We start from the raw sequence: 25,609 nt of genomic DNA on the forward strand, positions 1-25,609 counted from the left end.
TGGAGCACCCTGGTAGTTGAAAGTTTGAAGTGCTGCACTCATAAATGCACCGTCCCTGTTTCAACTCTGGCTGGGGACATTTGTTGCATGTCATGCCTCACTCGCTCTCTCCATTCTTGTTTCCTGTCTGCTTTTCCACTGTCAGCTGTCCATTAAAGGTCCAAAAATGCCCCCCCAAAAAAGAATCAGAAATATCGCAAAGCTTCAGAAGGCAGTGTAGATATGTATATGTTTAAAGTGGGAGATAATCTGTAATGGATACTGTCTTTCTGCCACCTTAACTCACAAGCTTTGCCATCTTTTTCACTATTAGGAAAATGAAAACCTCAATTTAAAACACCACAACGAAAAAGTATTTGAAATAATGTTGCATTAATTCCAGAGCGCCTTATTATTTCTGGAATTACATACAAGTTAAAAAAATCAAACTGTCAACTGAGTCATCATTTTGCAAACCACATTCACGCTAAGCCGCAGTTAAATTTTATGTGTCTATTTGTGTAATTATAGTACAGATCATGAGTGGAGTCGAAAGGCACAAATACCATACAGGCTCCAGACAGCGATGCTGATTAAGTTAATATCTACAAAGTATTAAATATGTGTCCCTGCTGTTATTACTATTTTGCTTATTTTTGTATAGATATTTTCAATACTGGGAATTTCTCAATAAACGTCCTCTTTCTTCTGCTTTTAAAACAGACTTTTTTGTTTATTTAACTTCTAAATTATTTGAATTATATCCAACTTCCTTGTTTCCATATCAGTTTAGCAGCATAATCCAACATTGAGCCTCTTTGCTTTCCTAAGCATTTTGAGGATACATTCACACATTATTGTTCTGCTTTGAGTAAAAATAGGAGTGGAAATGCTGCTGAACTACTGGCACAAGTAAACAGAAAAGTCTCTTCTGTGTAGATCTTTGAAATGTCTTTACATTTCTCTCTCTCTCTCTCTCTCTCTCTCTCTCTCTCTCTCTCTCTCTCTCTCTCTCTCTCTCTCTCTCTCTCTCTCTCTCTCTCTCTCTCTCTCTCTCTCTCTCTGTCGGTCCCCTCTTCCTTTCTCACTCATCCTGCCTCTCCTCATGCTTTCTTCCCTCTCTGTGCCTCTCGTTTACCTCATCTCATTACCGCGATGAAACACTGCACTATTGTTTACTCCAGAATGTCCCGGTAAAGTTGGTGCTGAAACAAGAAGCTCCTGCACTTGTCTGATCCCCGGTCTTGTTTGTTCTTCCATGCTTTGTGCTTCTTAAGTTTTAAGGAAATTAGGTTCTTTCCTTTCACTGGATCCAGCTTTATTCATGTTAACCCTTTTCTCACACTTAAGAAGCCAAGCAGTCTTATGTAACACCAGGTCAAAAGTTCAGTTGAGGAAATTTTCTTTTTCTTTGAAATTGTCACATGGCAGAAGGAGCAGGAATAATGAGGTGAGTGACTGAAGAACAGAGCAGATACTGTTTGCTAGTGTGAGAAATGACATTACGTCAAAGGCATCTTGACAATGTTTGAAATAAATCCAGTAGGGCAGCTGTTCTTCACAGAAAAAGGAAGGGGCCTCTGCTACAAATAGTCACCCTACACAGTCAGGACTGCCGGTTCAGTCGTCTCGTTACACTGCAGAAGAATGTGGTTTAACTGCTTTTTGGAAGAATGCAAGATGGCTGTCCGGCCTTCATAATTTTATGATTTTTTTTTCCCCCCCCGATGTAATGGCCCAAAATACTTTTGCTGGAAGATATTTCCCAGACAAGCTCCAGGTGCAATGTCTTCTGTCTCTCCTGTTCATTCAGTGGACACTTATCACTGTCAAAATTTAAATGTTCCAGCCTGGAAAAGTTGTACTGGCAAATTAGTCAATTTATTGTCTAAATTTGTGTTTTGATGCATCTTTTTTGTTTTTTAACTTTCAAGCAACTTTTTGCACACACATCAGTTGTTATAAAATTAATAGGAACAGCAAAGAAAGTGTCACGAGAAAGTGACCGCATGGATGAAAGCCTGAGTCATGGCAAAATATGTCAACAGTGCGCTTACAGAGAGCTTGTAGTGTGCTGTGAGGATCAAAAAGCTCCAAGTTGAAACATGTTCAACTCTTCTTCACATCTTTGCCGCAATTAGCATCTTTCGGTTTACTTAGCAATTTACAATCGCGCCAGGGCTTAAATTGACCTCAGGTTCTGTTTGAACACACCTTAAGAGGTGTGACCTTTTTAAAAGAGTACTCCACCGATTTATTTCATTGCATTCCCACAACACTATCATACCTATTTTAAGTGGTAACGCCCGAAACTTTGATGTGTAAAATCAGTTCCCCCTTTAATTGGATCTGCTAAGGGTAACTTTAACTTTGTACCTCTGTCCAACATCCATTTGATCATCATTCAGTCCCCAAAATACTTTCAATTATAACAAGAAGATAGCTGTGTTGTTATCTCTTCAATATGATATTAGCGGTGTGGTGGACACAAATGCCACTCCAGGGTTGAAAAAAGACGCAGCGTTAGTGTTAACTTCCTATTTCAGTGTGTAGTCGTGTTTAAATGTCACCTCTCTGCTTGAAGCCATACATACAGCTGAGCCCACTCATCAACATCTCCAATTTTAGCTGTGTATCGGAGAACTCCATATGTAAACACACAGTGACACATACACACACATGTTTCTCTCTCTCTCTCTCTCTCTCCTCTCACTCTCTCTCCTCTCTCTCTCTCTCTCTCTCTCTCTCTCATCTCTCTCTCTCTCTCTCTCTCTCTCTCTCTCTCTCTCTCTCTCTCTCTCTCACTCTCTCACTCTCTCTACTCTGTGTGTCTCCTGGCAGTGGGGAATTTCTGGTGGGAACTTATAACTAAGAGGACTAACTTTCAATTTACAATAAATAAACTAACTTAAAGTAGGATCAGATTATCATGACTAAAGTCTCTGTCTATACCTCTCAGATAATTATTGAAAATGGAGAAATTGATGCATTCAGAGATCTTGCACGATACGGTTTGCTACAGCTGCCACGGTATTGATTTTTCCTTCCCGCTCAAATTAGTGAAGCCATTCAAACTGTCACGGTGACCACCATAAAAAATCATTTAAACCTCAGATGTTATAAAATAATTGGTTCTGAAATACCATATTTGTCCGAATAGAAGGCAACCCTGATTATAAGATACATGGAAAATACATTTTGAATATAACTAACATCATAGTATAGTTACATACACAGACTCTTTATAGCAGTGAAAATTTATTTTCTCCAGCAGTTATCATTTACAAGACTGCCTGTTTGTCTTTTTGAGCTCCTTATCATCTGTTACAGTGGTATTTGGCAGCTTGATATATTCACTGTCTGCAGACACGTTGGAAGGTGCTTTGGGACATGTCATGAATTTATTTCCTCAGTGGCAGAAAAACACATTACACAAGCCTTGAGACACTCCTCCAGGTTAAACTGGACAACTGAAACACTTTTAGTGCTGAGTGCTGACTTTGGTATATTAAAAAAAACCCACTTTTTCAGACATACTTTGGACCTTATATTTAATAAATTGATACCAAGTAGTATCGAAACATCTCCTGTCAAACAATACCTGCAATCGATCCTTTTTGAATCCCCAGTGCTATAAAATATGACTATTTGTATGGACTTGCTCACAGCCAATCAACACAAGCGTTCTTCTATTTAATGCGACATGTGATTGGCCCACTGCAACAGTAGCTACAACCTGTCTGTGGTGGTGAAGTTGTGGTGATTTTGAGTTAGCGTGCTTAGCAGTTCAGCATCTGAATCTATGGTTCGCCAGTATTGCTAGATACCCACAATTTCCTGGCTACTACAGCCTCACTTACAGTAAAACAATGACAGAAGACTCTTTATTGTCTTTATGTAGGAATCATAAACATGGAATAGCATGGGAAATAAATCAAATAAATTTAAGATTTTTAAAGTGTGCGAAACACAGCAGATTTGGTTCTGTGTGAACAGCCTTTCGTAACTTAGGAATGTGATTTTTTTTTTTTTCCCCCGAATCATCTTCTCTAATTCAGAGAGGTTTATGTTATATGAGAGATGTCTCTGATAGCTGAGGAGTCCTGCAGCTCCATGATTATTTTTCTATTATGCCGGGCTTTCATCTCCATCCCTGTGACTAATGTTCACTTCCTCCTTACAAAGTCCGGAGGACTTTCTGATTGAGACAAATACTTCAGTAACCCATTCATTTCTTGTTCATCATTGTTCTCTCTCTTTCTTTCTTTCTCTCCTACTCAGATCTCTGCCACCTTGATCTGTATATTTTTTTGTCTCCTAACATGAGACGCTATCCATCAACCATCACTGTTGCTCATGTCACAAGATACGGTTTAATACATGTTACGTCACTGTTATGTAATATAGAATTTGACCACCCACCAAAGTTAACACACATAATTTGCTTGGAGTTGAATGATTAAGCTAATAAGCTAATTATGTTTTAAGCACAAATGTTTGCTTTGAAATATTCCAGACACAAGGAGGAGCAATCTTTGTTTCATCTAAAATGATGGATCTGTGTTTTTAGAGTTTGATGAGATGAGTTGGGAAATGTTTCCTTTGAAATATTTTGATAGCTTATATCCTATAGCTATACAGATAATGTCTAATTGATTGATTGATTGATTAATTGAAATAACTGCCTGCTCCTACATTAATATGCAAACACTGTAAATTCTCTTGGACACAAAAGCTGACAAAACCCCAAAACAAACTAATTATGAAGTTTTTTTTAGCAGATCTTTAAAGCCTGATATGTCTTGCCAGTGTTGCACAACCTGTCAAGCTTGGCGCCTATAAGTACTAATTTCAGTGGACCATCAGATCTGCTCTCAGGGGTGTTCGAGGCAGAATAATGTTGAGTTTTCTAGAAATTATGTAAGACGGCAGGATCTAATGTGTTGTGGTAGAAAAGCTTGATTCTTCAAGCTAAGCAGGGGATCTCACCAAATATTGGCACAATTTTAAATGGCTCTTTTTTTGTTCTTGGAAATCACATTTTCCTGCATTACTTAGTGGTTGAATGCATTTTGCATGGATACGCTGTGTAAAAAACTGCCTCATAAAAACAAAAACAAAAAAAAAGTAGGAAAGTGATCTCTTAACCGTAAAAAGAGACAAAGTGTGGTCATCCATTGTGATATTTTACTCATTATTGTTCAATAATTATTAAAGTATGCATGAGTTATTGTCATGCATACTTTGTACATTAATGTGTTGACAGTTTGTTATAGGGCGCAATACTGAACATACACATTATGAATCTTTACCAACATTTATTAGTGCTAAAATGATTACTTGATCAATAGAAAATGAATGGCCAACATTTTCATTGTTAAACATATTCAGATTCAATGTTAAAGTTGTTTATCAAGCAACTTAATAACACAAATGTGGGGGTTTTAGATAGTTGGTCAGAAAGAACAAACAACTTGAAGTCATGGGCATTATTTAGCATTTTTTTGGCGTTTTACAGACATTCAACAAAATTAAATCGATTCATTGAAATCTGAAAAAAATGGACACATTAATCAATAATGACAATTGTTAGTTGAGGCCCAGATTGCAGATACCAATAAATAACAAATAGAGTAAATCCCATATAAATGAACTGAGAATAGCAATAACAGCCTGTAGCAGTAAAGTTTAACCGATGAGCTCACAGTTTATTCTGTAACTGTTTATACTGTAATAAGTCAAGACAAACATAACTTATCCTGTACTGAATAATTAAAGCAATAGTTACATTTAACATTTTTAAAGTAAATTTATTTAATGTAGTTTTAAGACTTATTATCCAAAGATGGTTCATTTTGTACATTATAGTGAGATTTTTAAAAAAGAGCTTGCATATGTTCACTGCTTCTATTGCAGGGAAGATAATTACCTCTTAAATGTTTTACACTGACCATTAAACCTGTGTACATATCCTGCCTCAGACACATTTTAGAGCGCTGTTTGGAGAGAACCAGCTAGTGCCAGGACCCACATCCCCACCGTGTACTTCAGTCAGGAACCATGACTGCAGAACCCTCCCCCCCTATGATTTAAAACAACCGCAGTGACCACAGTCCGCTCTGCCCAGTATGACCTGAGGTGTGAGATTACAAGGGGCATGGTTACAGATTAGCCTCAGGAGAAAACTGTCTGCCCACACATGCCGTGACATAAGCATGATACATATTGGGCCGAGTCACCCGCTCTTTCACTCTATTGTTGACATCCTGTACGCACACTGCGGTGGATGAGTAGGCCTGGTAATGAGCTCAGAAAAGGATATGAATCTACAAGTGGTTAAATTAGCAATGCTTCTTCGAGTGGCCAATGATTCACACAGGAGTAATTTGCTCCGTAGCTACTGTCCGAGAAGGAATGCTAAACATTTGGTGACACTTTCCTAAACCAATTAGCAGTCAGTCAGTTAGTCAGTCAGAAGAATGCTGTTTTTATCTCGTGGCCCATCTGACTTGAGACAGTTTGAAATGTGGACAAAGCATTTCTCTGTGCTTGGTTTTTAGGACACCCTGTCACATGACCTCCAAACACAACCCAGCATGGAAAATTCATTTGTAACCCTAAGCAATTGATGACTTTCTAAAAGATAATCCCTTTGTGAGTTAAATCAAGCGCTCTTTTGTCTCCACTTTCTGTTGGAGTGCCGAGCGTGACCCTTCCATCTGTTTGAAACACTCCAACTCCCCGGAGACTCGACCCAGGACAACTGCCGGTCTTCCTGTTTTCCCTCACTTCTCCTCTCTACTCTTTTCTTCTCCTCTCTTCTCCTTTCCTATCCTCTCTTCTCTTCAAGAAGTCACTAATGAAGTCATCCTCATATGATTAACGGCCATGCGCCTCTTCTCCACACTGCATGAATCAGAGCATACAAAGGCAGACAAAGACCTAATTACCTCACTACCAAGAGCATTAATAGAATCTCAATTGAATGCCTCTGTATAAGGCAGGGCTGGAAATCCAATTTATTTCCTAGAAGGAAACTGCCAACTTCCTTTTTTATATTGTGATTTTCCTGTTAAAGATCCATGACGTAATGCAACCCCTGATACAAACGTTTATTTATTTCTTTTTTGGCAAAACTAAAGTTGTGTAGATCAGAGTTGGCCATCATTACACAATTTAACTACAGTTTCTTTTTGACTGTTGTTAAAGGGGTCTTATGTGATTTTTTTTATACTGCTATGATGTCAGATGTCTAATGTTAAACGTAGTCCAAAACTTGAGGTGAATGTATGTAAAAATGCTCCCTGCAAATCAAAAGCCAGAGCAAAGTTACCTCTACTTCCTCCTCATAATAATGTCAGATTGTTTGCACGTCCACAAACGTTCGTCTGTTCGTAGCCTTTGTTGCTGAGTTGGTTGTTCACGTTGTCCATATTTCTGGTCGGATTTGGGTTCAAAAAGGTTTGTATGTATCTGGGATGTTTGCATTTTGAGTAAATAACAAGAAAAAGAAGTGAAATCTTATTACTGTAGTTTATTTACGTAGCCTCAAGAACAACAGAAGTCTGCTGTCGGCCTGTATAAGATAGATAATGAGTTTTTTTAAATCTGTAAATCAGGCAAATTTAGTTGATTTTGAAAGGAATAACTGGAAATCATCTAATCTAAAAGGGTTTTGCAGAGTAAACTTAACCGTTTCCCCAGTTGTTAACATGAGGACAGACTGAGGGGTGAATACACATAGGGATTGAGTTTCTTTTGAAGCCACTAAACCTTCACAAATAAGACAAAAAGAAACTGTAATTCACAAAGCATCCACAAAGGCTGAAATACACCTTTAATTATCCTGCCAAGCAAATAGTGTTGTGGCGTTCCTTTTGCTATTTGCGTGTATTTAAATTTGGTAATATGCAAACATTTGGCACAAATTGGGCACATAACGGTTGCAAGTGATGCACAACTCATGGTGCTATCAGCGGCTGGAATCTATTCTTTTTTTAAATTTGCCCTTCATTATTTTACTTATGAAAACATCACATCAGCCTTGTGGCATCCTCTCTGTCTGTGCTGCTCTAAAAGGCTTTGTCCGAACCCCTAGACAGACACATTATAACCAGAGAACACTGGCACCATCTCAAGTCTGTCATTGGCCTGCCTAAGGCTCACTATGTGGTCTGAAGCCAAGAATAATGTTGTTGACCTATTGGAGTGACTGAAGTGGTGCAAATCGTGTCTGTACAAACAGTTTCAGCTCTGGTGTCCCTTTGAGTCTTTGTGACCGTTCTAAAGTTTAAAAAAAGATACTCAGATACTCTTTCTCTGTTATACATGATAAATCTTTAACGTTTAATGAAGCCAATGGGTTATTTTATCATGAAGTGTTGTTATCTGGTGTTTTTGTCTCTCTGAAACGGCTTTTGTCTATTTAAGCTTAAGTTAGTGACTTCTTAGATTTTTTTCCCAGAATAACTTGACAACTCCCACAGGAGAGAGGGCGAGAACGAATTTGAATAGTTGTGGGTTGAACACATGCTGTAGGTGGAGAGAGCAATAGTGCAGTCAAATAATTTTCGCAGTTGAGACAAAGTTACTCAAATCTCAACATGCCTTGTGGCTGCTTTGCATTCTGTACTATTGGGTTTACTTTGGGGGGGGAAAACAGATATGTCTGGCTCTTCTGTAATGCATTTTTATGGAGTGAACTTTTTTTTTCCGGTTGTCATGTTAATAATGATTGCTCTGTTGTATTTTAGCAAGGGAGTCATTATGCGTCTTATGTCGTAAAGCTAATGTGACTGAAGTAATCTTTTTTTTGTTTGTTCTTGTAAATTTAAATAGTGGAATTTTCTACGAGCTCAGCAACCTAAAGACAGCTCCTGTCTCTCGTGGCCAATTTCAATTTATTTTGCATGTATATATATATATATATCAGAGGTGTTCACAAGTCATTTTTTACAAGTCCAAGTCAAGTCTCAAGTCTTTGAGGGTCAAGCTCAAGTCAAGTCTCAAGTCTCTGGTCAAGAGTCCAAGTGAAGCCTCAAGTCTCTCGCCAACACTAAATCAAATTCAAATTCTGACCTTAGAGCTGTACAATCCTTCATCCTGATCAGTTAGCCTTGCGAGCACCTGCCCATGTCTGTTTTTGTGGTGTTTTAACTGTCTGCTGTCACTGAAGTTTGTATGTATGTATCTGTTTGTATGTTGAGATGCCCGCTCCTGAAACTGTAACCAAATCTACCTTCGGGTATTAATAAAGTTACCTTGACCTAGACCTTGATATAGGACAGTATGAAAATTGATCAATTGTAGGTTCACTATGGATAATCTACTGCAATGTGATGTGAACAAACACACACTAAGAATTATTTCAATTCCATAACTGTATTTTCTTCAACAAAAAATAATTATTTTAACAATGTTGTAAAATACAACAAAATGAACAAAACATGAACATCACAGAAACACTGCACTGTAGTTTAACACTGTGGTGCAAACACACACACATATATATATATGGTGTAATTTCATGTTGATTAGACTTTTCTTGTAACTCCGTTCCCTCCAGAGGTCAATTTTGACATATCTTCCACTGTGTAGAGATGTGTGTTTTATTGCCTTCGATATGGAGCTTGCCAAGTTTAGAAAGAATACAAACTGTCGGCTGTAAAGCTGTCTTCCTTAACTATGCATCTTTTTTACACAGACCAGGTGGACGAATACACAGTGCTTGAATATAAATCAACTCAGTATTTTAGTTGTTCCACATCCTGTTTCCTGCTGGCCCAACACAAAATGTTGAATGTCAGGCCGTTTAACAAAAAAACACAGAAAAGTTCAAATATCTGCCTAGTCTGACCCGAGTTCCTCACCCTGTCTGCGAGCAGGTTGTTTTGTTCGCAAGTGTTAGCTCTTGGTTTTTATTGGCTGTCCATTCAGGAAGTTCTTACTACATAAGGACAGTGACTGATGGTAGTCTGCCCTCATCTGACCTCGAGTTCCTGAACCAGGCAGGTTAGCCAGTTCATAGACAGAGTAGTGAGGAGCTCCACTTGCAATATTGAATGCATCAGGACTCACATTTTAAAAACCCACATGTCTGGATGTGAAAGGATATCGTCACTGTTCCTCAGTTTGACCTTGTGTGCTCTTTCTTTGTCCAGACAGCAGAGCTGAATATGTTTTTCCACTCTGTCTGCCCATTTTAATGATTTTTTTTCAGCATGGTGAGTCATAAATGAGGAGCGAGTTCATTGCAGTGATCCAGTGTCTTTGAGCTAGGGGTCTACCAGTAGCAGAGAGGCCAAAGTGTCCTGGGTTCTTCTGGGCCCAGAGTCCCAAAAGCATTTTAATGGAATGATAATCTTAGCCCATGGACTTCCAGTTGGAGAAAAGATCATCTTAACATTAAAATGTGTAAGACCCCTGCTCTGCTTTCTGCAGTTATAACAAAGTTCAAGTTACAACAATGATGCACTTTTGCTCTCTACTCAACAAGTGTCCAGATTTATTACTCACTTGGACTGCATTATAAACTCACAGCGCTGCCATCTTTTGTTAAGAACAACTGTACCTGCAGACATTTCTGCTGCAGCCTGCCACAAGCTGTGAGTCCAATTGCCAACTGTCATTGACTCATATTTTGGAAAAACAAAATACGAAGTAGGCTTGATTTGTGTCACTGCTTGCAGCTTGAAAGTAGAACTGTGTCCGGTGTTCGTGTTGTGTTGCAGCAAAGTGATTAACCAATCATATCTCACCCTATGACAAAATGCAAGTGAAATTTATTGACAGATGATTTGCATTGATTTGCAGTTTGCAATAAGTTTGAGCTGCAAATGTCTGTACTTTGAATTAGCTGACAGCCCTCTAATGTTACCTATACAGCTTGTTGCGTACAGGCATTAAGGGTTCAGTTTCCTTCACACAAACTATGTTGTACAAAGACGTCAAAATAGCCACACACTGCCGCCATGGAGGGGACGAGATGCGATGACTTGTACAAATTGGGGTAATGGTGCAAAATTGCTCTCCTCAGAGGCATTCAAGGTGTTGTGTTCTGTTGCCCACAAAAGTGATGGAAACAGTTATATGAAGAACAAGACATGGCTTGAAAAAGACATTCAGATCCTGCGTTCTTTCTCACCTCTTAACACCTGCAAATCGGTACATCAAGCCGACAATGCTTCTTGAATTGTTGGTTTCGGAAAGTTACAAAAATAGTCCGATGCAGCCCCTCCACTTCCTGGGTGGCAGTAGGGGGGCTGGTAGAGGTGCCGCTCAGCGATCTTACACGCATTTCGGTTGAAGCATACTAACGCATTTAGACTCCTCCTAGCATGCTTGCATGTTAGCACGACTGCAGAGCATTGGCGCTGGTGTAGGGTGGGGTCATGGCAGGGGTGTTTTCCCATTCCACAGACGCAGGGCTCGGGGTAGCTCTAAGTGATTCACTGAGGAATTTGTTTACTTGTGGCGAAGCTACAAATAACTGCAGGGTTTATATGGGACAAAAAACTACTTCCCCTCCAGGCAGCCATACAACATAAACAGAGCCGCGAGGGGAAATACTGGAGCGTCTTATTAAAGCACAACCACTACACATGTTCCACACGGCCACATGGATCCCATTACTCACTGAGGAGCTTTTTTCCATCAGGACTGCTGGCCCCAACTCCTTCATCCTCACTCTGGCAATTTGTCTTACTCTGACTTAAATAGATCTTAAAACCATGTTATCAATCTGTCTCGGGCTGACGCTGTTTGAAACTATGCAAGAGGAAAAGCTTGCTCCGCGCCATCCAGACTGACAGTGTTTCAAGACAATGTTTGGCACGAGACCAACATTTCTGTGCGTTTGACCCACAAACAAATGATCCACACCTAAAGTTTCTGCAGAACTTGTCCTCAAACCTCTGTCACTAACCTGTGTGTATGATATGTAACATGCGCCCTCTTGTCATGTTTTTCCCCCCAGTGTGTACTTGTTTTCTCCTTACCATGTTTTCCTCTCTTTCTCCTTCAGGCATTTGGGAACGCAAAGACAGCCCACAATAACAACTCAAGTCGTTTTGGCAAGTTCATTCAGGTGAACTACCAGGAGAGCGGCACTGTGAGAGGGTAAGGAACCACAGACAAACTTTATTCATCATAATCATTTTATTGATAATTACATATTTTATAGTTAACCATGATTATTCTTTTTCAGAGCATATGTGGAGAAGTATCTCCTGGAGAAGTCGCGGCTGGTCTATCAGGAGCACAATGAGCGGTGAGAACTTAAGAAAAACAGATCATAATCTCTAAAAACAAAATGATGTGGTTACTGTGTATTGAACAGGAAGTGACACTGAGATAATTTCACTTCTGAGCAACAGATTTAAAGGTGTTCTTATGAAGTTCATTCAACTACAAACATGAGGAGTCAAATTAAGACTAAACTAAATGTTTTTGACATACAACCTCCTCAAATTATCGATATTCACACTTCTAATCTTGTGACCACATGAATCTTGCAGAATTTTGTGTGGGAGTAATTTTCAAGATGTTTATTTCGATAAAGTTTAAAGGTAAAGTTGAAAGACCCTAATACAGCCAAAATGTAAAAAAAATACAACCGTTTTTTTTCATTATGAACTTAAACTTTGAAGGAAGAATTATGGTAAACGTTTTTGGAGCTTGTAATATTCAGTGTGCGTGGACGACATCTCCTTTTCCAACAAATCCAGTCGTGTCAATTCCAGCACATTTTTATGTGTTATGGAAATGCTATGTGACATTTCAACTGCACTATCCATAAACTATCCTGTGTCTTAAGAAAATCTTTTTCCAGCAGCCAAGAATAAAATAAATGGAGTTGAAAAAATGTGCATCTGAGTATATTTAACTCAGAAAACCTGTGGTGTGAGTTCGCCAACATGTGAGTCATAGATAGTCACAAATTGAGCTCTAAGTGGGGCTGACACTAATGTGCTCCTCTTGCTGGACAGTGTGGCGAGGGTTAACCTCACCATGGGGGGCTCACAGTGGGCCCCCTGTGTTAGCCACCTCTTATTGAGATGGATTGCTGACTCCAGACCCATAAAAGCTTGTATGTGTGTGTGTGTTTATGTCCAAGAGGACCTTGGTCATGCAGCTGCTGCACACGTTTGACCTCTAACCTTTATGCTGCAGCTTGATGCTGTCAGAAAAAGAGTGCACGCTGACACGCACATGTACACACAAACAAAATGAGATAAATGGCCTGTCTTTATATTTTTCTCTAGTTTCTGCTTTTGTTTTAGTTATTTTAGCTTTGGGGCTGTAGGGAATCAATATTTGTCTATTAGTTCAACACACTGAGCGCACTGGTCCAGCTAGTACATGGAAAAACCATTAATGGTCTCCAGTCCAGATCATAATGTCAGAGATCACTTCAAGCCAAAGTGTCTGTTCAACACATCATTTGATGACAGGATATCTCTAAAATCAGTGACCAAATGCCATCAGTGTCAGCTTTCCCTTTCTAGTTAAAATAAATAACATCATGTTAACATACTAACATGCTTAAGATTTGCTTATTAAGATAAATGTGCGCATACTGAATTATCTTCCTGCTGCTGCAAACTAACATTTTAATATGTACCATGATGGCTAACAAGCAAAAAACCCTTATCTTAACAGTTTGTACTATTTGATGTAACTACTGTTGTAGCATGTTAACAGCCTCACTGTGAGCTGATAGAACGCTAAGATGCTAAATGTTAACATGACACCACATCAGTGTTAACATGGTAATGTTATCATGGGCCTATTAAAGTACAGCTTAGACTGACAGCTGAGCCAAGTCTGATAACATAGAGGTGAGCCTGACTAGCTTGTGTTCTTTATTTTTGGCTTATAGTGCTCATGTCTTCCCTACTTATGCTAACCACTAAATAACCATTCCAAAAAGCAAATATTTCTGCCCCATATTTAAATGTTTTTCTCATCTAATAATGCACAAAATAAAAACTTTAATTTGCACAAAGCTTGAATTAAATGCTTGTATTTCTTACAAGTTTAACATAACATAATAATAATGAACTTAATAATAAGAGGAAATGCCCTTTTTTTGTTTTTACCTGTTTTCTAGAAACTACCACGTGTTTTACTACCTGCTGGCGGGAGCGAGTGAAGATGAGAGGACAGCCTTTCACCTCTTGAAGCCTGAAGAATTCCATTACCTCAGTCAGGTGGGACCTTAGCCGTAAAAAACTCTAGCTCAAGTCATGTTGTTTGGTTTTCTTGTATGTTGGTTGTTACTGTGCTTATGTTCCTCATCATTTGTCTTTTGGAGTTTTGTTTTGTGGGATTTTTGCCATAGTTTTTACTTATTTGTAGAGTTGTGTATGTTTGTGTTTCTGTATTGGTGTCATCCCAGGAAACTAAGGACAGCTACTTCTGTGCCTCAGTCTCTGCAAACAGGAAAGCGAGAGAAATCAGGACACAAAGGAAACACATTCCACTGTTGGTGGCTTTCAACACCTACTATATATTCCCTCTCTCTCAGTCACACTCACAAACACACACACACAAACACACACACACCAAGATGTGTCTCAGTCTAATGTCTTCACTTGTTTCACCGGAAGGAGTCTGTGCGTGTTGATGTTCATTTGACAGTGTATTCATATGTGTTCTCTGTGCGTGTGCATGTGTGTGTGTGAGTGTGCGCGTGTGTGTGTGTTTGTGGGTTTGAAAATACATTTTGGTCCATTTTAACCTTTGACAGATGCACTCACTCACACATACACAAACACACACTCGCAAACACCAAAAGACAGAAATCGTGTTTGTCCGTTGTCTCTTTTGTGCTTGTGGTGCTCTCAAATAGAAGCAGGTTTCACATAACCACGAAACAAAGCCACACAAGGACTCGCACACATTACACGTATGGAATGTGGATGTTGTGTAAAATTGTCGCGTCTCTGCAGCCGAGCTTTGACAGTCACGCCATGACAACCAGTGACCCGCTCCCCTCCTCCAAAATCCTTACGCCCACGCTGAAAAGAGCAGGGAATTCCTTCCATTCCTGCCGGCCACTGACGTGCACACGCAAACACACAAACATAAATTTAGACACATATTCTTGCATTTTGTTCATAGTCTTCCTTTTTCCTGTATCTCTCATTTCCACATTCCCTTTTTGTCTCTTCTGTGGCGTTTACATAAACATTCACACTCTTGCACCAGCCACAGCTCCTGCATGGATTTCTCAACCCCCCTCCATTCCACACAATAAAGAAGACTTGTTTACAAGCTACGTAAACATGTTGCAGATGTTCCAGTTTTTCTCCCGTCGTTTATATTTCACACCTAGGTTCTCTTTCATAACTCACTCTGCATTTTGCTTTGAGAAACCACATCTGTGATTTTGCGTCTTGCACCTCATGCATCAGCCCATTAACTGCAAATATGCTGTACATGTAACCGGCCGCTGTACAAAGTAAGCTATGAGTTTTTCGGTTGATTTTCAGCTTTTGAAGAAATTATAGGCTCATTAACTATAGAATGAAAACCATTTAGCAGATATTTGGAACTTTCTTTAAATGCTTGAAGTATGATTTAATTACGAAGGAATTTGTGGCTTTTTTTATTCTTATCAAAATTATGGTACTGGAATAGTTGGAAGGTAGAAGCAAAATTCCTTTTCTTGGTGTTTTTAAACATCCGGACTGTTATTGGCAGCCTAAATTTATTGCATTCACAAGATGCTGAATACAATCCAGTCGCCAAACTAGCAGAGAGAGACATTAGCAAAAATAAAGTCATGTGAATCAGCTAATTTCTTGCAATAGAATGCATTTCCTGACAGATTCTATGTAATGTGAAATTTCTAATGTAGCTGCTTTTCTAAATGGTATTGTGGGAATAGTCTTTGTAAAGATAATACAGTAATATAATGAGTTAATTACAAAACAGTGGTGGATTTCAAATCTCAAGCAAGTTTAAAGTGACTGCAAGCTAATTGTTCCATGTTATCTGCATTATCGGAAGTCAGTGGCTTCCTGAAAGATAGCAAATGAATCATGAAAACTCATAGTGTGCTTTAAAAAAACGGTCAGCTGTAATGTAAAACAAAGCCAATCATTCATTCTGAATGCTGGATGTGCATTATCTGTTGCAAATCTATAGCTTTCATTCCACCCTTTGACCCTCCTTTAATGACTGAATGTGTTCAATCATGACGTGCTTATTGCTTGTGTATGTGTGAATGCTTTTTTTGTGTAACTACATCTCTCTCATAAGTGTCTAAATGCTTCCGAATGTTTGACTTATGTCTGATTGTAAGTACGTGGTATTTGTTTGTGCGTATATGTAATGAATGCAGCTCTGAGGCCTTTCAGTAACAGCATGGCCTTCCATTACTGTTAGTAGCACATAAATCGGTGTGCTTAGTACATGTTTAAGTGTACAGTATGCGTTGTCAATGGAATGCTGCTGTCTAACCCTAACCTCGCCCCCCTGTAAACTCTGCCTTAACATTTCCAGATGACAAAGAGAACCCACCGACTGCACTGGGACAGTTACTGTGAGAGTGAACCGGTCAGTATCTGTGCCTTAGCTCTGTCTGTGTGTGTACATGTGTCCGTCGGTGCTGAAGAAACCTCAACGAGTAGACTTTGAGTCACCTGAGCACTTTGCTACTCAAGCCAGCCACACTCCCTGCACACTCCTTCCCCTCTCGCTCATTTTGTTGCTTTTTGGATATTTCCTGGTTTGGTTTGGGTACTGTTTATTTTAGCTTTGTTTGTCTTTCCGTGTTGTGCTGCTTCTCTGAGTTATGTTGGTATGTCTAGTCATATCCTGGCCACTGTAGCTGCTTGTTTTGCTATAACCTGTATGACTTTTTTTGATCATTGACAGTCCAGTGTTTTCTTGTCCTGATAGTGAAAACTCTATGCTGAAAAAAAGTCCTCACTTTTTTACGAAAAAAAAAAAAGTTGAATTAAGATATTTGGAAATAACAATCTAGAATTGAGTGTTTAAAAATTATGCTAGAATATAAAAGTTAAAATAAAAATGTACTCGACGGCAAAAAACAAACAAAATTGTCATCATTGTACTGATCATCATGCTTTATAATGTCAATTTCAGGAAAGTTTCCAGGTTAATGAAACAACGGGCCTGATTCATAGAAGACTTTCACATGTCACAAGTGGAAAAGCACAGGTGTAAATAATAAGAATTAATGGTAAATATCTGAATACTATTTAGTTTGGGTTCAGGGTCTTGGTATTTTCCGTTAATATTGTTAGTAACACTTTTGCTTTTCCAATATGTGTGTCTGTATATCTAAATATATATGTGAGTAAAAAAAGGCCTATGTGTTCAGCCAGTCAAGAGGTGCAAGAAACCAGCTGTAAATCTGCAGAAAATGGATAAATCAGTAGCTAATTAGGTGTGGGTGTAGCCGGCAGAAATAGAAAATATTTCATGGGGTCTACCAGGAACAGCATGATGGGCTCTCTTAGATCATGATCTACTAGGGCTGCAGCTGACAGTTATTTTCATTATCAATTAATCTGCTGATTATCTTCTCAGAGAATCGGTAAATCGTTCAGTCTTTAAAACGTCAAAACAATAGTGATAAATGATCATCTCGATTTCCCAGAACCCGAACTGCTTGTTTTGTTCCATCATGAGTCCAGATCCAAACGATATATCATTGATTATCAAACATGACAGAGAAAAACACCAAATCTCCACATTTGAGAATCTGAAACCAGTAAATGTTTAGCATTTTTACTTGGAAAAATAACAAAAAACTGAAATGATTAATCATATCTCAGAATAGTAGATTCTGAGTCAGTGTGAACCAACTTGATCTGAGGTGACTTCTGAACGTTTGACCCCTCTGCCTCGACTCTATGAGATCTTGACGCCTCATTCCAGCATTGCACTGGTGCGAGTACAACTCAACTATGAGACAACTAAAGGTTCAGAAGTTAGTAGTGAGGTGCCTCCCCTCCACAGTATATGAAATTACTCCAAGTCGAGATGTTTTTAATCCCCTCTCACAAAATAAAATACAAAAGCAAAACATTTCCCAACTTTAAACTTCATGTAGGATTTTGTTTTCAGCCCCTCTGTATCATTCACATCACAGTTCCTGTACAACGTTCAGCAAAGGCTCTTATCAGTTGCAACTAACAATGCAGTTCAGTGTTCATGACTAAGAAGTTACGATAGACACTTTGCAGGGATCAGATCAGATTTGCTTCACATTAGATGTAAATAATGAACCCAACAACTAGGGTGCAAAAGTTTTTGACTTGTGTTTTCTATAGTTTGTGAGATATTGAGGCTTTAATAAGGGGCTGCGGCCTGCCAAAAATGTGTTTCTGAAAAATCACAAAGTTCCATAGATGCTTGACATTTTTAGGCATTGTTTTACACTATTATATGTCTTTAACCTGTGAAATAGTTGGCACACTATTGCATATTTGACAGGTTATTGCAAAAATCTTGATATGTAATACCTATGCCATAGTACGTCCTTTGCAACTAGGTGCATGTCTGAAAAAATGTTCTTATCTATATTTCAAGTGCATATTACCCATATATGACAAAGTCTACCTCAATGGTAGAAAGAACAATGATACCACTGGAAATAGCATGGTTGAATTAGTAAATGTAGAAAATGTGAAATTGGTACATTGAACCACATATTTACATAAAATATGAAGTGATTCCAAGATGGTCATTCAGGAAAATTTTCTAAAATCTGTTTTATTGACCTGGAATTACCCTTCGATGACACATCAAAACTAGGTGTGGTCACTTCATTGTACAGCAGAATACCTTTGTATTGAAAAAGTGTTCAGTGCTAGTTAATATAGATAAGGGACACAACATGCCAGTGCAAAAAAACCCTTCATATTATCAAATGTTACACAGTGAGCTGGAGAGAAGGTTTTCGGCACAGATACCCCACAACCAGCAGCCTGGATAGACCATGATGCATTGCAGCCAGAAGACACGTGTTAGTGTTTGAATAAGGAGTGTTCACTCTCTAGTTAGTGGCTGAGATACAGTATATTTACACGCACATACCTTTGGGCAAATAACTCATGGCAACAGTTTTTACGCTCAAAGACACACCTTCTATTATCACTCACCGGATCTGATTGAAATCACCGTTGCCACTGTAGGAATGCTGTATGCTGTCAATGATCAAAAATGTCTTTTTGGGTTTGTGTTGGGTTAAATGGTGGGTATTAAGGTTTATGTTTGTTTATTAACACACAAGTGTACCTGTGCACTTTAATTATTGAGTAACATTTGATTAATCATTAATTTTTGACTAATTCTATCTCAGTAAATCAACTGTTTTTAAAAAAAAATATTACAAATATTGTGAGATACAAAATGTAGATTATGTATATATAAGTTACAGAGTGAAATAAGTGAATAGAAAATACCTTAAATATGAAGCGACTTCCGTGTGAACTGTAGCAATGACTTTTTATTACGAAAAAGGAAATTATACAGTCAACTTTCTGAAGTGGATTTTTTAAATTTAATGTTAGCACGGCTAAGTAAACTATGGTTTTTACGAGGCAGCAAAGGGAATATGATTCCAAACTGATGATTTTTTAAATGATTATTATGACATTTTTAAATGTTGTTTTGTTTCATTTTCAAGTCATTTATAACATCTGGAGTCCTCAAACCTTTTCAGAACATTGACAGATTATTTTCACTGGAAAGAAGTCAGAACAAGCAAAAATGATGTATTTTTTAATCGATGTAGATTTTGCTGCTCTGGAAATGTCACCAATAGGTCAGGGTGAAGTTTTCTGCCATGAAAGCACAGAGTGAGGCAGAAAAGAGACACGTTGGCGTAAGTGTGAGTCTCATGTTTGGAGTGTTTGTCTTTCTGAGGCCTCGGTATGTGATAATTACGGCAGCCATCGTGGAATGGGCCCATAAAGCAAAAAGCAGAGCTCACATTATGGTGGGTGTATGTAGTGAAAGACTGTGTACTTATGTCGTTACATCAAAGCGTATGTATCCTCATCTGGGAAAAGCACTTTCTCTCATTATAAACAACTAAATAAACACGTTTAGCTTTAAATAGTTATTTCTGAGTACATTTACTCAAGTACTATAGTTATGTACAAATTTGACTTGTATTTTCCTTGAGAACTTTCCTTTTAAGCTGCTTAATAAACTTAATTTTAGAGAGAAATATTACTCAACTACAGTTCCTTTATTTGAGAGCTACAGTTACTAGTTTCTTTGCTAATTAGTATTTTACATAAAAAACATGTGATTAGTATTCTGAATGGCAACATTCGTATGATACTTACGTTCATTTTGCTGCTAATTAATTCATATTTAAGTACACATTTTGATCTCAGGACTTTATTTGCAATGTAGTATTTTTATATTATGGCTTTTCTACTTTTACTACAACAGGTAAAAGTTTTTGAGCACTTGTGCCAGTGATTTTTTTTAAAATCACGGATACAATAGATCTATGCAAAATATATAAAAGATCCAAGATTTACATGTTACAGTATGTAAAGTGTGTTCATTCATCTGCATGTCTGCACCTTATGTATTGCATGGAGTGTGAGAAATTTGCACCTGCCTATTTGTATTTGTACATACAGTAAGTGCCTGACTCCAAACATCAGTGAGAATGAGCAATCATCCTCATTGTATCAACACAAACTTGTCCTCCTCTACCTTATCCTTGCTAGCTTAGATCTTCCTCCATCATCACAGGAACCCATAAATTGCTGCTCTTCTCAGCTTTTTTGCCCGCTTGCCAAATTTCTGTGGATAGGTTTGATGGGAAGCTCAGGCCAGATTTCCCACTACAGGAGCAGAATCTGCAAATGCTGCTGTTGACTTGACACTGCACATCAGACCAGAGACTTGTTGTTTTGTTTTTCCCCAAGCTTCATAATGATAGCTTATTTTGGTATGAGTTACTCACTCTGCAATGCTTCAGGCCAATCTGCTGTTTTTTTGTTTCAGCTGCAATGTAAACTAAATAACTATTTTAAGCAGTTCTGATAGACACTGTGTTAAACATAAGAGAAAACATTTGTGCATTGTGTATGTCAACAGTATTTAGTAAGTCCCTCTGAACTTTATAGAAACTTCATAGCACTTGGCTTCCAGGCCGCTGTTTCATAATAAGTGCTGTAAGACTGATGAGTCCCGCCTTTCACATTTTACAGGACTGCTTCACGGTTGAAGGAGAGGACCTGAAGCATGACTTTGAGAGGCTTCAGCTTGGGATGGAGATGGTCGGCTTTCTTCCTACCACGCGCAAACAGTGAGTGACTCACAACCGCAATAAGTGTGTGATAAGAATAACTTTAATAGCCACTAATGAAAAGAAGGAAGAAAGTTTTATAACTCACAATAAAAAAAACAGCAGTCACACAAATGCCCATAAATACATAATCTATTAATACATGGTTAATGTATACTTACTGTACTATGACAAGATGCTACATAGGCATTTGATCACACTCTCATAATTTATCAAATCCACGTGTTTCATGCTGCACAATTTGGCTTTTTTCCACTCATCACTGCCGGTACCAAACTGTGATTTCATTCAACATTATTCCTGACTGTTGTTTAGGATCTTCTCCCTGCTGTCAGCCATCCTCCACCTGGGCAACATCCGCTACAAGAGGAAAACCTACAGGGACGACTCCATCGACATCTGTAACCTAGAGGTTCTGCCTGTCGTCTCAGAACTGTTGGAGGTACAGCAATATTGTATGTTTTGTTAACTGAGAAGACTGGCTCGACAGTTTATTGCCACAGAGTCTGCTAAATGTGCGCTCAGTTCAAATAACATGGATGCTAACAAAGTCGGACTTATTTCTGCAATGGTTAGGTTTCATGTTTGCTTGTTTATTTGTTGTTGTTTTTTACTGACAACATAAACTGAAAAGTAAACCAGAATAGGAAACACTGTTTTGCAATCACCAGGGTTTAAATATGAAGTGAGATGCTTTTGCTTAATTTAAGATTTTAGTTATCCACCCAAAATGATATCATGCTTACAAAGCAGATCTTCAGTTCTCAATGGCACAACAGTTTCCTGAAAGCTGTTTTTTGTTCATTGAGTAACTCGAGGTCTGTCTGTCCCTTAGTCATTCACTCACTTTCCTGTGTTCTCCAGCTTACTACGAGTGTATTGATCGGACATCCTACAGGACCACTTCCTACTTCCTTTTCACTGAGCTTTTATCTCAGTGTGACTTTCACAATCTCAGCAGTATTATTCAACAGGAACTTGTCTTCAACATCCATAAAGTCATTTTTAGCCTGTTGACTTTGTCTGGTGAGGTTGGGGGACATACATTTTCTCTACAGCCAAAGTTTTGTTTTCTCCAATTTCCTTGGAGACCATAGTAGTTAATAAGTACACATGGGGCCCTAATGTTTACATTACATACAATGAAGATTACGGTTCAGTGACAGTAGAGCAATATCCTAGTGACGTGATTTAAGTATTATTGTTTGTGGATCATTAGCTAATTGAGTGACTAGACGGGTTAAAAATTGAATTCTCAGTGTAGTCACTGTCTTTATTACAAGTTAATAGGTATGTGTTTGTATTTGAATTGTCATGTGTCCATTTTGACTAAACATCTGTGCTAACAGGATGTTTGTGGGACAATGCAGACTGATAAGGAGGAGATGGGTTTTCAATACAGAGAACATTGCTACTGCAGATGCTTTTAAAAAGATTTTAAAATCTGCAAACTTGTCATCTTGCACCCAAGTTTCTTTATGGTATTTCTTATTCATGTAAAAAATAATCTTCTGTCTCATGCTTTGTCCTTGCACTTATACCTGGTCAGCCACTTGAATATCACTGTCCTCTCATAACTGATTACTGTAAATGTACTTAAAGAGATTAAAATTAACCTGACCAAAATGAAAGTCAGCTTGAACAGAAAGTGTCAAAACAAGTGGGGAAAAAACAAAAAACAAAATATCTATGGTTTATTGGTCACGATGCACAGTGTGGCTGTAATTTTGGTACACATGATGGTAAAGTACACAAAAAGACATTGCATTGAATTGTCTTGATTGTTTTTCGAGTTAACTCATTTCACTTTCTCTCTCGCCGTCATGACCAGGTCAAAGAAGAGATGCTGTTTGAAGCTCTGACAACACGGAAGACAGTTACTGTGGGAGAGAAGCTGATCGTTCCTTATAAACTTGCAGAGGTGAGTCTGCAGCAGTTTTCCAGCGGTACAAATCCCAAATAAATATAGTGGGACTAGATAAATATAGCAAAATACAGTAGTAAATGCAACAAAGCTACATAATATGAATAGATAGAAACACAGGCCAGTTTTTCTTGTAATCTCTCAGCATACATCATCTTAACACACAGGGTCAGTTATTGTATGTTTGAGCATTTTCTTATGCTCAAGTTAAGTATCATCCTCAGTAATGTGACAGGAGGCATGCTGCCAACTCAATAACTGCTCTGCAGCCTCAGCTCTCCAGTCTGACCCGGGTGTGTTTACAGGACAGCGTGCACCAGTACCGGATCTCCTCCTGCTCTCTCTCTCCCTCTCCCTCTCCCTCTCTCTCTGTTTCTCTCTCTCCCTTTCTCCAGCTCTTCCAGCCTGCGGCCGCACATGAACACACATGTACGCGTAGTCACAACACTTAGAAACACACACATGCACAAAGTAATTCAGTCTGTTTAGAGAGAAGGGAAGGCATTTCAAGCCCCTCTACAGTTTTCATTGGGACCCCCGCTCTGAAAACAAACACACGTCATGGTCTGTAGATGGGAGCCATCTGAGAGAAAGAAGAGGGGAGAACATGGATACACAGTGTAACATGCCTGTCTGCAGATGATTCACACACGTTTACTTCATTTGGAAACTCCTCATCGCGCATCATTATATCATCTTCCAGCGATGTCACATGTCTTTTCTTACACACATACTGTGATTTGGGTTAAATGTTTTTCTCATTTTCCAGTACAAATTTCTTTTAATAATCACCCAGAGAAACTTTCTCAGCACTATTTTACCACAAACTATCCCAGATGATGGTGGTGTGTTTCATATTCCCATCAAAATGGCAATAACCTCATAACGGCCGTTAGATGTTTAGGAGCCTTTTTATATGAACAAACACTGATTGTTTTGGTTGTACACTGGGTGGTCTCAGTGTAAATATTACTCTAACAGTCACAACAATCTCATCGCCTGTTAACTGAAATCATACACTTGAAAACTTCAAACAAAATCTCAGCCTTTCTGTAATGAGTTTTTCTCCATTTGTTCAGAGTTATGAAGCCATTTCCCTCCGACTGTTTTGAGTCGCATTTCCTCTAAATAATGAAAAGCTTATGGGTCATTAGACTACAGTATGTATAGGGTTCAAAATAATATCTGCCCTGACTCATGAAAGGAATATTTGGTTCGAGGTTGCTAAAAATATCTCAGTTGATTATTTAGAAACAAAGGAATTGTTACAGTAAGTGGCCACTTGATGGTTTGTTTTGTTTTTGAAGGTCACAGACTCACCTTTGCTTCTGCCAGGTCAAATCTTTCCAGCGGATATGTGAATCAGAACTTTTTTTCTCAATTATTTGACAAGGATTTTTTTTTAAGTGCTCTCTGTGCTTATGTAACAGCAGCAGTGATTCAGGACACTGGTTCTTTCTCAGTCTACCCCAGCTTTTAGATACAGGACACATAAAACATAATGGTCATGAATAATGATCTGTACACTCCAAACATTTTAATTCTAACTGGAATCAAATGGTATGTTTTTTTTTCTGCTACAACATGCATACATTCTCTGTAAACCCCATGTCCTTTTGAAAATGAAAGGGTTTTTTTTTTTATATTATGTTTTTATATTTTCATGATGGCATTCTCAATTCTTTTTTTCTTTCTTTTTTTTTTTTACACATTTTGAACAATTCTTCCTGCTTATTTAACCTAGAAACGTGAACACACTCTCCTCCTGCTTGTTAGCTTGTTGAATGAGCCACCAAACATTTGTCTGCTAGGCGATAACTTTTTAGACTTTTTTTATAACATTTTGTAGACTAGATAGATAATCAGCTGCTCAGCTGCAGCACATAAAACAGCATAAAAACTTGTCTGCAAATGTCACTTTGGTCCGATAAGATGCCGGTGAGGTCTCAGCTCATCAATACCAATGCTAACAACGCACTTTCTGCCCTTTGTTTGTAAGCTACAGCGCAAGTTTACTTTCTTTCACCCTGCCAGAGCTCAACCTGCCACCTGTCGTCAATCAAACACAGATACTGTATATATACTGTGTGTGCATATATGTGTAAAGTCTTGTTTAGCCTATTAAAGCTACTGTTTCCATCAGGCCTAGCTTGAAATACTAACCTTCTGCAGTCTCATCCATTAGAACTTGGCAGATCAAACTGTCTCTGCCACGTTAGATCAGATCGACAAATATGATGAGTCAACCTGATGAATGTTAGACTGGCCAATGACATTAATAATGGCCCAGGGACGTCCTGCTGTGTCACAGTAGAGGCTGCCAGCATGTCTGTGATATTGCAGTCTGTGCCAAAGTCTCAACAGGGAATATCAAGGCTGGAGAGGGCGGTAGG

General features: G+C 38.5%; 1 protein-coding gene across 1 annotated transcript in view; it reads left to right on the forward strand.

Moving 5' to 3' along the window:
- myo9aa (myosin IXAa) overlaps positions 1–25,609 on the forward strand; it is an 83,242-nt gene that overhangs the window by 21,454 nt on the left and 36,179 nt on the right. The window contains exons 2-8 of the mRNA XM_062425154.1: positions 12,002–12,096; positions 12,185–12,247; positions 14,090–14,189; positions 16,489–16,542; positions 21,195–21,292; positions 21,608–21,734; positions 23,124–23,213. Of these exons, the coding sequence (XP_062281138.1) occupies positions 12,002–12,096; positions 12,185–12,247; positions 14,090–14,189; positions 16,489–16,542; positions 21,195–21,292; positions 21,608–21,734; positions 23,124–23,213 (627 nt within the window). The remainder of the gene's footprint in view (positions 1–12,001; positions 12,097–12,184; positions 12,248–14,089; positions 14,190–16,488; positions 16,543–21,194; positions 21,293–21,607; positions 21,735–23,123; positions 23,214–25,609) is intronic.

The sequence above is a fragment of the Scomber scombrus genome, chromosome 1, assembly GCF_963691925.1.
Source record: "Scomber scombrus chromosome 1, fScoSco1.1, whole genome shotgun sequence".
In the NCBI taxonomy this organism is placed as follows: domain Eukaryota; kingdom Metazoa; phylum Chordata; class Actinopteri; order Scombriformes; family Scombridae; genus Scomber; species Scomber scombrus.